Below are 16,734 nucleotides of genomic sequence, written 5' to 3'. Positions count from 1 at the left end.
TTTTTTTCCAAGTATGTCACAAAATTAAGAGGTTCTAGTTTGGTTTGAATGTGACCGTTTGATTACGAGTTGCCTACATCAATGAATATGAAAGCTAAAAAACCCTAGATGTGGTAATAGACTGAGTTGTGGCTTAGTCCAAAGTTTAGGTTAGGTTGCAATATGACAATTTTAATAGCAAAAATTACATTAATAATATCTGTTGTCACGTATACTTGTTTCTTCCGAATATGTCATGAATTATGAAGTTCTGGTTAGGTTGGGATCTAATAGCTTAAACTATTTGCTGTTTCTTCCAAATGTGTTACAGTTTCAGAGCTTGTGATATACTGATGTGAGGATGTGACAATATTCCTTCAAAACACATTGTCTGTCCACTGGTCTCTCATTGGTTGCATAAACCCAGGAGTTGACACACCCTCTTTCTTTCTCATCATTACTCATGGCAAGTACTGACAATACTGCAGCAGAAAACACATAAATATTCCGGTAGCTCTGAGCTAGATTTTTACCAAAAATATTCCTGGACGATCTCTCAAATTTTGTTGGTGGAATTAGGTTTTACCTTGTACATAAAAGAAAAAAAGAAATATTAGAAATCATGACATGAACAAATGCCAAATTATATTCCATGTGTGAAACAAATTTTATTGGCAAGAAGCTGTCATTATTTCCTTTTAATTCCCTACATAAGTAAATATCAAGATAGTGACATCCAAATAATACCCAGCATCATTTCAATGAGTGACAGAAAGCATGTTAGAAGTTATAAATTCTATGAGTGCAGGAAACAAACAACAGTAAAAAACAAGTGAGTGACAGAGCATGCATAAGTGAATGTGAAGGCACACACAGTTAATGCATGCAAAACAATAAAATTTAACAGCAGTAATGCCACCACAGTCTGAAAGTTTCCCCTCACCAAAAGCATAAAGGTATGCAGCTAACTGGACTTCTGCCAGGCAGCAAACATGGTGCACCTCCTCCCCACATCAAGGATGTTACTACCAATTAAAATGCTGTAATGGAGACACAAATTATGTTAGTAATAAATCTGCCACAGCAAATAAAAAAATCTAAATTGGTACAATCATTGACAACCAAATGGAAGTGAATATATATGTGAGTGAGATGGCCCTCTCCGAATAAACACACATACATGCAATGTAACAGATGTGATGGAGCTCAGAAGGAGAGACAAGGCAAGGAAGGAAGAATGAAAGAAGTAGAGAATGCAAGGAAAGGGGGAGGAGATTATATGGGGAAAATGGCATATTGATGATATATATTTTCAGCCAGTATCAAGTTACAATTTTCACTAAATAAAATCAACTGAAAAAAAAACAGACCTGAACAGTATGAGAGGTACACTTTATGTACAGTGCTCTTACATGATATGTTAGCTATTGCAACAGGTTCCTCTGTATAACAGAGTATAAATCATTAAAACAAGTTGATGTACAGAGCAAAATCAGCAATGTGCATTGTGTGTATCTTTTTAAAAATGATAATTTTGAAAATTTAAATAAAATTTACATGGATATTAATAACTGGTATTCTGCAAACGGATTATCAATGAAATTAGATACAACACATTGCCTGCAATTCTGTAGCACACAAGTGTTGATCACATAAGTAGGCTACAAACAACGCATGTGCGTAAATCAATAAATGAAGCTCATAATTCTAAATCTATATTGATTTTGGTAAGAACTTAACTGGAAATGAAATGGTGCAGGTGTTCTTTAATGATTAAATTCTGTAAGGTTTTTGTTCCAGATAACATCAGATTTTGGAGACGAAAATGTCAAAAAGTTGACTTATGTTTCCTGTTTCTGTTCACTAATGTCTTACGGCATCATATTCTGGGGTAGCCTGTCATTGAGGAAAACAAGTTTGTTGCAGAGACTTGTGCATTAATGATAATATGTGGTACCCACTACAGAACCTAGTATAGAAAACTCTTAAAACAGTTGTTCTTGTTGGAATGCAACGGAAGGTGTGGAGGTAACAACACACCATGCAGTTGATGCACTGAGTCACTGATGGGTGCATAAACAAGACGTAGAACTATACAATGTAAGCTTTATGGCCAGTTTTGCTTCAGGTAAAACTTCCGGGCTGGAAGGCCACGGTCGATATTTCATCTTCAACTGCAGAAGGCATTTTTGGAGTAAAACAGTAACTGAACTACATTGAGGAGCCCCCATATTTAAGCATTTAAAGAATAGCATATAGGGCACCACCATGTGTCACCTGATGCGGAGTGTATGATTATCTCTGGCTGGCGCCATTGTTCTTATTTAAAGTAATCGATCATTGTTCTGTTGGTACAAAGTCGATATCTCTATTTTATCTTAAGTAACATCATCTTCTTTTGTATTAAAATTATTATGGCATGTGTGAACCTTTTTGGCCTCTCTAAGCATGCACATATGATAATGTGTTATCTCTGCTAAAATGCACATGTCACTGAATTTTAGTTTCCATCACAGGTAACATGTTCTGCTATGGCCAATTTGTCAATGTGTCCCAGATGGCAGTGACTTTTGTAGTCAGCTATGAGGAAGTGGTTCCACTGTATACTTGCCCACAACTATATGGAATCTTATACATTCTAGATGGTGCCAGTCAATGTCATACACCTTTTTCCATTCTTAAGCACTCTTATCTTCTAGGTGGGTTTAACGGTCATTGCAAACCTGTACATGGCCAACACTTTTCCAGTCTGATCCAAAATTTTGTTAATAAATGGGAGGAAAACATTTCCAGTTGGTGATTGCTGTTTCTCATTAGTCTTTCCTCTTATTTTGGATGGAGTGCTTGATCCACTTCTTTATTGGAAGATCCATTTTTCTTGAAAGCTGGCTTTAAGTGATTCAATTCAACTTGTAAATAAACTGCCTTGCAAACTTTATTAGGCCTGTCCACCAAGGTTTCAATGGCATCTCTCTCTTTTTTTTTTTTTTTTTTTTTTTTTTTTTTTTTTTTTTTGTCTTGCATGATGGCTGGATTTCTTATGGTGGTAGGGATCAATTTGTGTAGCTTTCCTGTACACATCATGTCCCAAAGTCCTGTTTATCCACTAGATGAAAGATTCACCCAAAAAATTAAGTAGCCCATTGCTCTCATCCTCCATAGCAAAATGAACTTTTGGGCTGAATCTTATTTCTCAGCTGTATCAGCAATATAATGAGTGGATGGGACTCTGGGCTATAATGAGTACTGGAAAGCTACACACACTGATCAGAACCTCCATAAGGAATTCAAACATCACCCTAAACAAAAAAATAGGTTGATTAAAACCACTGGTGGATAGAGCTAATAGAAATTGTTGATGGGATTATTTAAAATATGAGTTGAATCACTTACAGTCAGGTTTCAGGAAAAATGGTTACTACAGTAAGAACGTGGATTGAGCACACTGTCCACGAAGAGAGGTAGCAAGGACTCATGAGGAACAACAGTCACCAACTGAGAATTTTTCTTCTTGCTTATTAACATAATTAAGATTGCCCCACAAAAGTGTTGGTCAAGCATGGGGTTGAGCTGATCCTTAGACCCACCAACAAGGTAAAAGAATGCTTAAGAATGGAAAAAAGATGTATGGGATCCAATAGCAACACCTGGGGGTGTATAAAATTCTATGTAGTTGTGGGCAAGTATACATCGGAGCAACAAAAAGGACTGTTAACACCCACTTAGCAGAACACAAATGGAACTGCCATCTGGAAAATACTGACATTTCTGATGGAGCAGAACCTGTTTTCTGTGATGGATACCACAAAATAAAATTCAGCAAGATGAGCACTTTGGCAAAGAGAACAAACTGTAATATGCATGTATCTAGAGGAGCCATAGAGATTCATAAATACCATCATAATTTTACTGGAAAAGAAGAGGCTGTTTGGTTACATAAAACAAGGATGATGACTTTGCACCAACAAAATGACAATTGATTAGTTTTAACTGAGAATGATGGCTCCAGCCAGAGATAATAACACTATCAGCATCACTTGACAAATAGTGGTGTGCCCTATGCAGCTCTATAAATGTGGGCCTTCTAGCAATTGATGCAGGTGATGTCTTACCTTGGAAGATGTCTCCCACAGTCAGAGATGAAACTCCTGAAAATAGTTTTATACTGGCTGAAGTCAGGTTGTAAGACTGAGTTGGGAGTTATGCCTGGATGGCTTAGTTGGTAAGAGAACTGCCTATGAATGCAAAGTTCTGGGTTTGATCCTGTTCCAGTGCACAGTTCTAATCTAGGAGGAAGGTATCTTCTCAGTCTTGTTCAGCTTCACAACTGAATGGTGAGCTGCTACCTTTACTCCTTCCACTAGTTCTTTAAACTGTTGCCATACCTGCAACAGCCTCACAGTACTTTACAACCTTAAGAAGTTTGTTATTAACAATTAGCTAATTCACTTTTCAAAAACATCAGTAGCATTCATGAAAGATTTTGATGCACTATGAAGGAGAAACGACTTAACACTATCCATCACTCAGTCTTAGAGTGGCAGAGAAAGGAGCGAGGTATTCTCCCATAAAAGTCTTTTACCACCAATCCAGTGATGTAATGAATGACAAAATTACTTTTAAACACAAAGTGAATTCACATCTGCTTAGGAGTCCTCCTGTTACATAAAAGAGTTTCTCAATTAAACTACAGGCTAGAAAATAGGTGATATGTGATACTTTAGCTGGCCAGTATTACAATGTAGGTAGTCAATAAGATGTATTTCTGCACGGTGGCATAACCTAACTGGTGCTCTTCCAGTGAGAATACAGCATCTTTTCAGGTACAGGTTTCCATCCCAAACTCACCATATATGTCCACTGAAGAAAGTGTTCATGGAAACATTTTGTTTCGCAGTGAGAAACTGTAAACATAATCCATGGAACAGGAAGAAAGCCTAGTAACTGTTACAATGGGACGTACCTTATCCCATGTGCCTCACGGTGGTTTGCAGATTAAAAGTAGATGTGGAACATGCTACATAATAATGCAGCAATAAAAAGGAATGGTTAACTTATTAGAATTTCAATGAATCTGTGGCTAAATGACACACAATCATAAATTTGTCAAAATAATATTAACATACTGAATGACAGATTCATGGGAAGAATTAACAGGAAGTGTATTTCCACCCATGAAAGAGGTAGCATACAAAATCCCTATTTGACTGATATTTGCTAAGTGATCCCCAGTCTGGGATTTTTTATCAGATACAACAGATTGATTGGTTCAAATGGCTCTGAGCACTATGGGACTTAACATCTGTGGTCATCAGTCCCCTAGAACTTAGAACTACTTAAACCTAACTAACCTAAGGACAACACACACATCCACAACAGATTGAGAAGGTCTAAAGAAGAGCACTACATTTGGTCACAGATTCATTTAGTAAGTGCAAAAGTGTCATCAAGGAGCTCATCCAACACTAGTGATATACAATAATAGAAGAGCTTTGTGCACCACTATGTTTACGATTAATAGCCCAAGAGTATGTTTCTAGAAGAGTGAATCAACATACTACTTTCTCCTGACAATGAAGCAAAATTTAGCGAGATTCGAGATCATATGAAAAGTTGCCAAAAGTTGCTCTTTTTGCACAACAATTGTGACTAGCATAGGAAAGGGAGAAAGTGACGAAGGTTCACACAGGAACTTGTTGCAGTCAGCACATTTCACATTACAAATAAATGGACTTGAGCTATAAAACAAGTATGGTAACAGAAATGGAATAAAAGGTAGCATACAACAGACAGTTAAGCATAATGTAAACATTGGTGATAAACAATGTTGGCAGATTCCAAATTAACAGAACTTCTACCACTGTACTTTTGCAGCATATAAACAAACACCCATCAATAATGCCACAAGTTTAGTGACACATTTATGGGTGAAGGTAAACAAATAATTATGTCCTTGCAGGAAGACTGATCTGTTAACAATATTGTCTCAAATCAAAAAATGACAGCTTAAAACCCAGTATACTGCACTAAAATTAATAGATTTTGCAATGCAATGATTAAATGTGAAAGGAAGCTTTCAGTTGGGGTCTCACAAAGGAAATCACATAAGATTCACTTTGAACGATTACAGAAATGCTTAGTTGATTCAAATACGGGTGATCAGTTAACTTCATTAAGTCGAGCACTTCTTTGCTATTTCACTTGTTTTAGTAAATGAATGTCATAATAAGAAATAAGTGACAATACCAGAGAAGGAAAGTTGCTACTCACCATATAGCGGAGATGCTGAGTCGCGATGGGCACAATAAAAAGATTCACGCAATTAAAGCTTTCAGCCATTGAGGCCTTTGTCAGAACGCAACTTGCACACACATCTGCAGTCTCAGAGAGCTGAGTATAGTTTCAGCCTCTGAGACTGCAGACGTGTGTGCAAGTTGCATCTGCGCGCGCGCACGTGTGTGTGTGTGTGTGTGTGTGTGTGTGTCTACTGCTGACAAAGGCCTCAATGGCCGAAAGCTTTAATCGTGTGAATCTTCTTACTGTGCCTATTGCGACTCAGCATCTCCGCTATATGGTGAGTAGCAACTTTCCTTCTCTGGTATTGTTACATTCCATCCTGGATTCTCCATTGTTTAAGAAATAAGTGAAGACTTTCTGAGAAAAAGGTAGACACTGTGCCAATGGAAAGCATCTATGGTACACTTTAAAATTTGACATTTTGTATAAAGATCTCAATACCATATGTATGGAGAACTAGTACAAAAATGTCTGATGTACAATGTTTATATTTCATTAAGCAGCAGATGAAGAAAGGCTTTAGCTCTACAGTCAACAAATACATGCTACAATCTCTTTTGAAAAGTTGTGTGTTAATAATAATAAAAAATATTGTAAGGATATGCAGTGGGAGTTATAAAAGGCCCTGTTCCTACAAATACTGTAGATATTCACACGAGGATTGTGAATTAATAATATTTATGTACCAAATATGGCTTGCATTTTAGCATACACAATGCAATTTATCTGAGATTCAGTTAAGACAAGGTTTTAAATAATATTTGTAATAGGTCTTTTTTAGTTTTAACCATGCCTGTGAACAACAAAGTGCTATGCAGGGTGTCCCATTTATCTTGACCATCTTCAATAACTGTTTGTCCAGATGCAAATTACAAAATGTTTCAAGCAAATGTTCTTTAGCCGTCAGGAGGACATCAATCAGCATGATTGCCTTCTTGTAGCTCTGTTTTTTACAAAGATATGAACAGTGGTATGTTTTTTTTAAATGGCACCCTGTATTTTTTATTCGGTAATTCATTTCCTCTCCTAAAGACCTATTCAAAAATGTATCACAGTGTACCATTCACTGAAACACAATGTTATTAATTACATAACACAACACTGACGTTGACACTCCCAGTGCTTAGTGCACGACTTGGGATAATGGAACACACCCACACGCTGACGTTGACAGAGGACAAATGTAAACATAAGTAGAATGCACACCCGTCATTCCATCAACCATTATCAATTGAAGAGTTGTGTGAGTAGAATGTACACCAGCAAAGACAAGGTAGAAATGCAACTCACCTATGGGGAATGTAAGTTAGGAGAACAGTGATTGCAATACTGTTTTCTTATGTACAGGTACATTTAGTACAGTAATTTAGTCCTTTAAAATACTGTTGTGTAGAGCAGGCATACAATAAAGGCTGTCCTTCCTACAAACTGCTTCGACATAACATATCTTTTACTGTTGCTGAAGGTAGGCGAAATGCTATGCAGGCACTGGAACTGTACAGAGAGCAATATCCTGACAAGAACCCATCTTCCCGATGGATGTTTTCTCATCTTGTTGCGGCACTTCAAGAAACAGGAAGTTTCAACCCACAACAACGCAATCATCGTAGCACTCGTGCAGACAAAGCTGCCGAAGTTACTGTTCTCTCTTTTACTGTTATGAATCCACTTGTGAGCACATGACAGCTTGAACACAGGATTGGCATTCCTAAAACCAGTGCATTCCTAAAACCAGTGGACATCACATTCTTACACGTCACCAGTTGCATCCTGACCGTGTACACCTACATCAATAATTGCATGGGAATGATTTCCAGAATCATGTACAGTTCTGTCCGTGGGCACAGCAGCAAATCTTTGCCAAACTGAACTGCTTCTCCAATGTTCTGTTTACCGGTGAATGTTCCTTCTCAAACAAACGACAGGTAAATACAAGGACATCAGCGTCAATGGACAGTAAATGTCTGGTGTGGGATGCTTGGTACTACAATTATTGGCCCCAGCACATAATGCCTTGTATGCACGTCATGTTCTGAATCAAATGTATCCTGCCAGATGGATTGGTCGAGGAGGAATAGTTGCTTGGCCTGCTAGGTCTCCTGATTTAAATCCTCTGGACTTTTTAGTTTGGGGATACATTAAAGACGTTGTCTATCGCGATATTCCAAAAACTCCAGAGGACACGAAGGAATGTATCGTGCTTGCTTGTAATTCTCTTCAACAGGCAACACTGGAAGCAGTAAATAATTCTTTCATTCAACGAGTGCACCAGTGTATCGGTGTCCAGGTCACCACTTTGAGCACCTTTTAATTTTCTACTCCTGTACAATGGTACAGGAGAGTCAAAGTCTGTTTTGTGTTAGGCCTATGTTTTTACTTGGTTTTCATTTGTCTTCTGACAAATCCAGCAAGTGGATGAGTTTGTGGTCCTGGGCTGAAAGTCAACGTTGTGTTATGTAATTAATAACATTGTGTTTCAGTGACTGGTACACTGTGATACATTTTTGAATAGGTCTTTAGGAGAGGAAATGAATTACTGAATAAAAAAGACAAGGTGCCACTTAAAAAAGTCATACCACTGTTCATATCTTTGTAAAAAACAAAATTACAATGAAGGCGATCATGCTGATTGATGTCCTCCTGATGGCTAAAGGACATTTGCTTGAAACATTTTGTAATTTGCATCTGGACAAACAGTTATTTAAGGCGGTCAACATAAATGGGACACCCAATATATTATGTGCAAGTAAAGCTTTTAACCATTGTAACAAGTTTTGCTATGAGCAGAAGGAGGAGGAAAAATATGAAAGTTTAGATTTTTGTTACTTCATAGGGCTTCAGTCTTTCAAGATAGCATCCATATGCAAAATTATCTTTGTGCTCCAGACACTGTTACTTCATGCTATTTTCAAATGCTTACCTAAATAAAAATCTTCATTTTTCCAGTATTTGCCTCCCATGGCACATTTTTCTGTTGTATTGAATCTAGACTCCAGGGCACTCAAGGCCCCTTTGCTTACAACATATCCTGCTTGGCCAATATTGTACAACTGACCCCAGAATGTCAAAGCATGGCCCAAATAATGGGGGTTTCTATAGTCAAGTGGAGCCACGTAGTATCTCAAGTTTTCTGGTATGACAAACATGTCATCAGGTACAAAGAGGACCCACTGCATTTGATTGCCATAATTTTTCCATATGTGCCGAATGCAGTCACATAAAAAGTGCCATGAATTTTTAGGCTTGAATTGTACAACTGGAAAATCATTAAATTCCTGAGTACTGAAAAATATTAAGCGGTTACACTTTTTACCCCATGTGTCCTGCAAAGCTTTTGCATTTTGCACTTTCTTCATAAAAACAGCACATATTATGGACACTTCCTTATTAAGATACTCTGCTTCGGACACTTTTGTCTCTTTTCCGTAACTAATTTCATCATAATCTATTGAAAATCGAGATAAAAACTTCTTGCTGAACCAGTTTTTGTACGGATGAATAACAGTTAGACTAAGTGAAAAACTGTTTATGGTATAATCCTCTTCCATTTTTATTAGTGAAAACGCTATGTTCATGCCTATCAGAAAACCAATCAGGAACACAATATTTTTGTAGCTGCAGATGCTGGACATTATGGCAGTTTGTGGTTAGCATTCGCTCTACAATATTATTAAATCATAAATGTATGTACTGTATGACAGAATGATATTCACAGCTCTATATTAGTTCATAAATGGCCAAACTGAAACACAAAAAGGATTTTATCACAATTGGTAACATTCCACAAGCTTCGAATCCTTCGAAGTTTACAAACACATTGACAAGTGACAAATGACAAGTGACAAGAAACAACGCCTGTCAAAGTTATTCCAAAAGAAAGATATCACAATTAAATAATCCACAATTTACGCAATACTTCGTCTCACAAGTCACGAAGTTCATACGATTCGCTTTTTTGGTCACCTATGTTAAGTTTATTAATCTATTCATTCAGAAACCTTTGGAGATTGTGGGATACGTCACTGGTTCGCCAATATTGCCCCCTCCTCCACACACACACACACACATCTGGCAGCCGAAAATTTCATACCTTTCTTTATGGCACAAAATTTCTCCTCATAATGGATCCTAAACCATTAATTTCCTTGTTTGGTCCTATTCCAGAAAAAAACAGCTCAATGATTACAATGTTGTGGCCAAGTCTCAGCAATTACAATTATTCAATTCACTATCAGCTGACCACACAACGGGCTAATGCTGATGCCGAATCCAGACTACCTGTGAGACAGGATCCAACCTTCGACTCTTGATAAACACTGTGCATCCAAACAGACAACGCCATGCAAAACGAAGAGTTCCCTGTCACTGCATCTGTAATTGCGAAAGATACAGCTGAGGATGTATTTCTCAAACAATTTATGAAATACATTCACCAAGGTTGGCCAGAATGCCTCTCACTCAACTCTCTTCCAGGATTCTGTGCACATTTTTTGCTGGAAAATAGGATCTGGATGGCATAGGCAATACTGATGCTGACATTGGACGATGACGACTAATGGGTGGTTATCCCACCATCACTGCATCAGCTTGCCATATACTTCCTGCATGCTGACCAATGAAGGATGACATGCATGAAGGCCCTCACAAGGTGGCATGCCTACAGGCACGTATGACGTTAGAGAACAGCCTGCTCTTATGAGACCTGTGCCTCAACCCAGCTGGCACCCCACAATGGTTTCACACCTGGTCAAGGCTCAGCATCTATGGGAGCTTGTTCAGGTGGGTTTCACCATCTCCTTCCTCAGAGAGATGTGGCTCGTCATCATAGCCTCATTTTTCCAGTTTCCAATGTCAAATAGTACATCAAAAGAGACAATAAGCACCTTTACCATAGAAGGGCCCCAAAAACAATAATTTTGGGCACTGGCCTTCATCCAGTATATTTCAGGATTTCTGCTCTCTGAACAGCATAATGCACTTGAGTATAGTGCCATTCCAGCCAGCCTCTAATGGTGAAGCTGAGCGATCCATCTGCACATTTGATGTGTGGATGTGGAAAACGCTGTCAGCCACACCCAAGGTCAAAGTCCTGACCAAGTTCCTAGTCTCCTACAGAGTCACACAATATAAGGGCGCAGTTTGGCAGAATTGCTGCATGGCCTCTGTCAGTGCCTCTGGGACCTTCTGATGCCTACACCAGGTCCACTCCATCCAAACCACATTCCCCACTGCTTTCTGGGCACAGAGATTTGGGCTTACAGCTGCGGGAGAATCCTCTGCTAGACACCAAGCGTCATCAGAGCCACTTGAGGACGACAAATATTCACAGTGGACGCTGATGGCACCATGCTAGTGTGGAATGCATACCAGCTGTGCCCAACGCGCAGCAGCTCCCACCACAACTCAACCACCACAGGCTCTTGAGCTGGCTTGGTACAACTTTAGACACCATACAGAGACAGGTCAACAACCACAGGTCCAAGGACATTTAAGCAGGTCTCTCATGAAGTAGGGATACTGTTCTCTATTTCTTTGAGACCGCTTGCCTTTAGTGATAGCTGTGCCAGTAACGAAGGAGGGAAAAAACATTGTTGGTAAAGGTCATAAAATATTGCACAGCACATTTCATCCACATCAAAAACTTGTTATTGAAGAAAGCCAAGTATTGTTGAAAGGGCGATTATCTGTCTAATACAAAAAGATTTTGGAATAAAAACATTAGTGCTGTGAGAGTGGCAAACTGGTTCTGCCCTGAATTTTATTACGTATACAGACACAACATCAGAAATGGACTTCCACAGTTTAAGAAAATATGGTGACAAAGGGGCTACACTCATGAAGACGTATTTGAAACTTTATGTCGACAGTTAGTATTTAGGCCTAGATCTGTTACTCTGTCTTCATAACCACGGAACAACCGCATGTTGTACTGTTCATATGGAAAGGCGCATCATGCAACAGAACGAACTGAAACGAGGAGGGTTGGGTTCATTTGGTGGAAGAGACCAAACAGTGAAGTCATCGGTCTCGTCGGATTAGAGAAGGATGGGGAAGGAAGTCGGCCGTGCCCTATCAAAGGAACCATCGGCAGAAGCGACTTAGGGAAATCATGGAAAACCTAAATCAGGATGGCCGGACACGGTATTGAACTGTCGTCCTCCCAAATGCGAGTCCAGTGTGCTGCGCCACCTCGCTCGGTTTTTCTATTTTATTTCTTCAGTTTCCCTATATTCTTTTGTTTATGATATCTAAGTGCGTTTATTCACAGCTTACTCAAATTCGTAACAAAATACGCTGGAAAAATATTACCTGTAATTATAAAAAATTCTATAAAATGTCAGTAAAGGATATACCCTAGCTACATCTCCAAAGAAGAATTGAGGCGACTGGTGAAGATCAAGCCTGAGACCAGTCCATGAAACATCAGGTACTTACGTATTAATTGGTGCATAAGTTTGTAGCATTTTTCCATAAGTTTAAACACGACAGATACACATAACGGACTTTAATCAACATTAATAATTCTCTTTCAACATTTAAAACAGACTGCTGACGCTTGCATAACTTTTCGATTCCACGACTGTAGAAATTACGTGATTTCCAGGCGAAGTACTCGTCGAGCCATGTTCGGAGAGCATTTTCATCTGGAAAGGAAGTTGCTTCCAGGTTGTTGGATAGAGAGCAGAAAAGGTGAAAATCTGACGGCGTAAGATCAGGTGAATAAAATGGGTGTAGAATGACTAACCAACCCAACTACTGTATAGTGTTGTTTTTCATTCTAGCAGAATGCGGCCGGTGTTATCGTGGAGTAGCATAACTTTGTACAGTCTTCCTGATCGTTGTTTTTGGATTGCGTCTGCAAGACGTCTCAGTTGTTGACAATAAATGTCAGCACTGATGGTTACATCTTGGGGAAGCAACTCGGATTACACTATACTTGCTGTTAATATTGTGTATCTTACGATACACAATTTTAACTTTTGTGGATGCGAGTGGATCTTTGTACGGGGAGTTGCTGCTTTGTTTGGGCTCAACCACTCCTTTCGTTTCCTTATGTTTGCATAAAGAAACCATTTCCCGTCGCCAGTAACAGTACAGGATAGGAATGGTCGGTGCTGTTCACGAGCCAATTGATGATGGGCAAGCCGAGATGCATATACAGGGCTATGACAAATGATTGAAGCGATTTCATAAATTCACTGTAGCTCCATTCATTGACATATGGTCACGACACACTATAGATACATAGAAAAACTCATAAAGTTTTGTTCGGCTGAAGCCAAACTTCAGGTTTCTGCCGCCAGAGCGCTCGAGAGCGCAGTGAGACAAAATGGCGACAGGAGCCGAGAAAGCGTATGTCGTGCTTGAAATGCACTCACATCAGTCAGTCATAACAGTGCAACGACACTTCAGGACGAAGTTCAACAAAGGTCCACCAACTGCTAACTCCATTCGGCGATGGTATGCGCAGTTTAAAGCTTCTGGATGCCTCTGTAAGGGGAAATCAACGGGTCGGCTGCAATGAGCGAAGAAACGGTTCAACGCGTGCGGGCAAGTTTCACGCGTAGCCCGCGGAAGTCGACGAATAAAGCAAGCAGGGAGCTAAACGTACCACAGCCGACGGTTTGGAAAATCTTACGGAAAGGGCTAAAGCAGAAGCCTTACCGTTTGCAATTGCTACAAGCCCTGACACCCGATGACAAAGTCAAACGCTTTAAATTTTCGGCGCGGTTGCAACAGCTCATGGAAGACGATGCGTTCAGTGCGAAATTTGTTTTCAGTGATGAAGCAACATTTTTTCTTAATGGTGAAGTGAACAGACACAATGTGCGAATCTGGGTGGTAGAGAATCCTCACGCATTCGTGCAGCAAATTCGCAATTCACCAAAAGTTAACGTGTTTTGTGCAATCTCACGGTTTAAAGTTTACGGCCCCTTTTTCTTCTGCGAAAAAAACGTTACAGGACACATGTATCTGGTCATGCTGGAAAATTGGCTCATGCCACAACTGGAGACCGACAGCGCCGACTTCATCTTTCAACAGGATGGTGCTCCACCGCACTTCCATCATGACGTTCGGCATTTCTTAAACAGGAGATTGGAAAACCGATGGATCGGTCGTGGTGGAGATCATGATCAGCAATTCATGTCATGGCCTCCACGCTCTCCCGACTTAACCCCATGCGATTTCTTTCTGTGGGGTTATGTGAAATATTCAGTGTTTAAACCTCCTCTACCAAGAAACGTGCCAGAACTGCGAGCTCGCATCAACGATGCTTTCGAACTCATTGATGGGGACATGCTGCGCCGAGGAACTTGATTATCGGCTTGATGTCTGCCGAATCACTAAAGGGGCACATATCGAACATTTGTGAATGACTAAAAAAAATTTTTGAGTTTTTGTATGTGTGTGCAAAGCATTGTGAAAATATCTCAATTAATAAAGTTATTGTAGAGCTGTGAAATCGCTTCAATCATTTGTAATAAACCTGTATAGCCGCCAGCTGATTTTTGCAATTTTGGCGTAGAGCATGCGATACCCATACACCCGATTTTTTAACCTTCCCCACTGCATGCAAACGTCGCACGATGGTGGAATGGTCGCTGCTGAACACATTTGCCAGTTCTCGAGTACACTGACGTGGATCAATGCTGTTTAATGTATTTAAACGATGTTCATCAAACCTCAAGTGTCTTCCTGAACGTGGAGAGACACAAATGTCAATACAATCCTCCTTAAAACGAGAAAACGAGTTTCCTGCCGTGCTGTGTCCTATGGCATTAACCTCACTGACATTTCAAATGTTTCTGGCTGCCTCTGCTGCCGTCACCCCTCTACTGAACTCAAACAGAAGGACATGTTGGAAATGTGCCGGTTCTCCACTTGGCACTCCATTTTCTGGCGTCCACAGCTCCACTCACTATCTCTAAATGACAAAATGACAGTATGTAAACTCAAATATCAACAGTGAACTACAGATGGTTCAAATGGCTCTGAGCACTATGGGACTTAAAATCTGCGGTCATCAGTCCCCTAGAACTTAGAGCTACTTAAACCTAACTAACCTAAGGACATCACACACATCCATGCCCGAGGCAGGATTCGAACCTGCGACCATAGCGGTAGCGCGGTTCCAGGCGGAAGCGCCTAGAAACGGAACTGTAGATAAAAATGACAGTCGGTAGATACACGCATAGCAACTGGGATAGCAATATGCAAAACAAAAACATTACAAACTTATGCACCAACCTAATATCCACAGGAACAGTGCGAAGACGTCTACAGTACTACTGACTGTCAGCACGGAGGTTCCTTTGACACGGGTGTGGGGAGAGGCATACCTGCAGTGTTCAAGCCCACGACAATACTGAACACAGACATGCCAGCACGTCGTCTTTTCAGACATATCCAGTTCTGCATAGAGTATCACTATGGCCATATCCCTGTGTGGAAGCTCCGAAGAGAACAAACACTGCCAAATTACATTCGTCGCCGTCGGATTTGCCCAATGTGTGGAGTGTTTGTATAGAGTGCCCCTGGGAACACTCTCAATGGTGTAGCTGGTAATTTGGACTGTAAGCATTACATTTGTGCCGTCGTGTGTGTGTGGGAGGAGGGGGGGGGGCAGCTCTCGTGACACCTAGTAGTCAATTCCACATTGCATGGAGATGTCTAGATACTTTTGATCAGGTAGTATATGCTGGTAAACGTTTCTGCTTCTTACACGAGGCATGATGCGATCTTTTCACCAACAATCATCATTTAAATACGATATCTAAATTATACTCATATTCAGAAAAAAGAACACCTTGAAAGACTAGAGATAAGACATCCATATTCACAGCACATGTACATTAGCATGTTCTGCAGAAATGATTAGCATTCCAGTCAACTTGGTTCAGCATGTGTCCTGTTGACTAGTAGGCCCTGATAACTTGTTCCATGTGTGATATCATCGATGTGTATATGGTGATAATGGCGTCCTATGGTATCGCCACACATGCTGCCTTCACCTGGTTCCAAAGTTCGTCTGTTGTGGTTGGCACCAAGTCATAATGCTGCACCCGTTGTTTCACCATATCCCACACATTTTAGATGGGCTACAAGTCTGCTGATCTGGTGGGCCAGACAAAAGGCTGACATCCTGTGACACCAAGAAGGCTCATGTTAGTGTAGCAACATGTGGTCGTGCATTGTCTTGCTGAAGAATGGTGTCTGCAGTGTTACGCAGAAAGGGTACAGCTAGGGGTCGCAGAATGTCATTCACGTAGGTCACACTGGTGAAGTGCGCTGGATATGCACCAACTGTGGTTTGTGGTTGTGCCCAACAGCACACCACAGAATAAGGACTCAAGTTGGGGCTGTAGGTGTTGTGTGAATGCAGTCACTGTGATGCCGCTCCCCCTGTTTGAAGCGAACCAAACTGCGGTCGTTATTTTCAGACACACAGAAACTGGA

General features: G+C 40.2%; 1 protein-coding gene across 1 annotated transcript in view; it reads right to left on the bottom strand.

Moving 5' to 3' along the window:
• The window catches only part of LOC124605348 (glycoprotein-N-acetylgalactosamine 3-beta-galactosyltransferase 1-like), a 45,475-nt gene extending 35,380 nt beyond the window's left edge, over positions 1-10,095 (bottom strand). Inside the window, exon 1 of the mRNA XM_047136969.1 lies at positions 9,197-10,095. Coding sequence (XP_046992925.1) covers positions 9,197-9,908 — 712 coding nt within the window. The 5' untranslated portion in view covers positions 9,909-10,095. The remainder of the gene's footprint in view (positions 1-9,196) is intronic.
• Between the last annotated feature and the right edge of the window lie 6,639 nt (positions 10,096-16,734).

Source organism: Schistocerca americana, chromosome 3 (assembly GCF_021461395.2).
Source record: "Schistocerca americana isolate TAMUIC-IGC-003095 chromosome 3, iqSchAmer2.1, whole genome shotgun sequence".
In the NCBI taxonomy this organism is placed as follows: Eukaryota; Metazoa; Arthropoda; class Insecta; order Orthoptera; family Acrididae; genus Schistocerca; species Schistocerca americana.
This window is presented reverse-complemented; position numbering and strand designations above follow the sequence as displayed.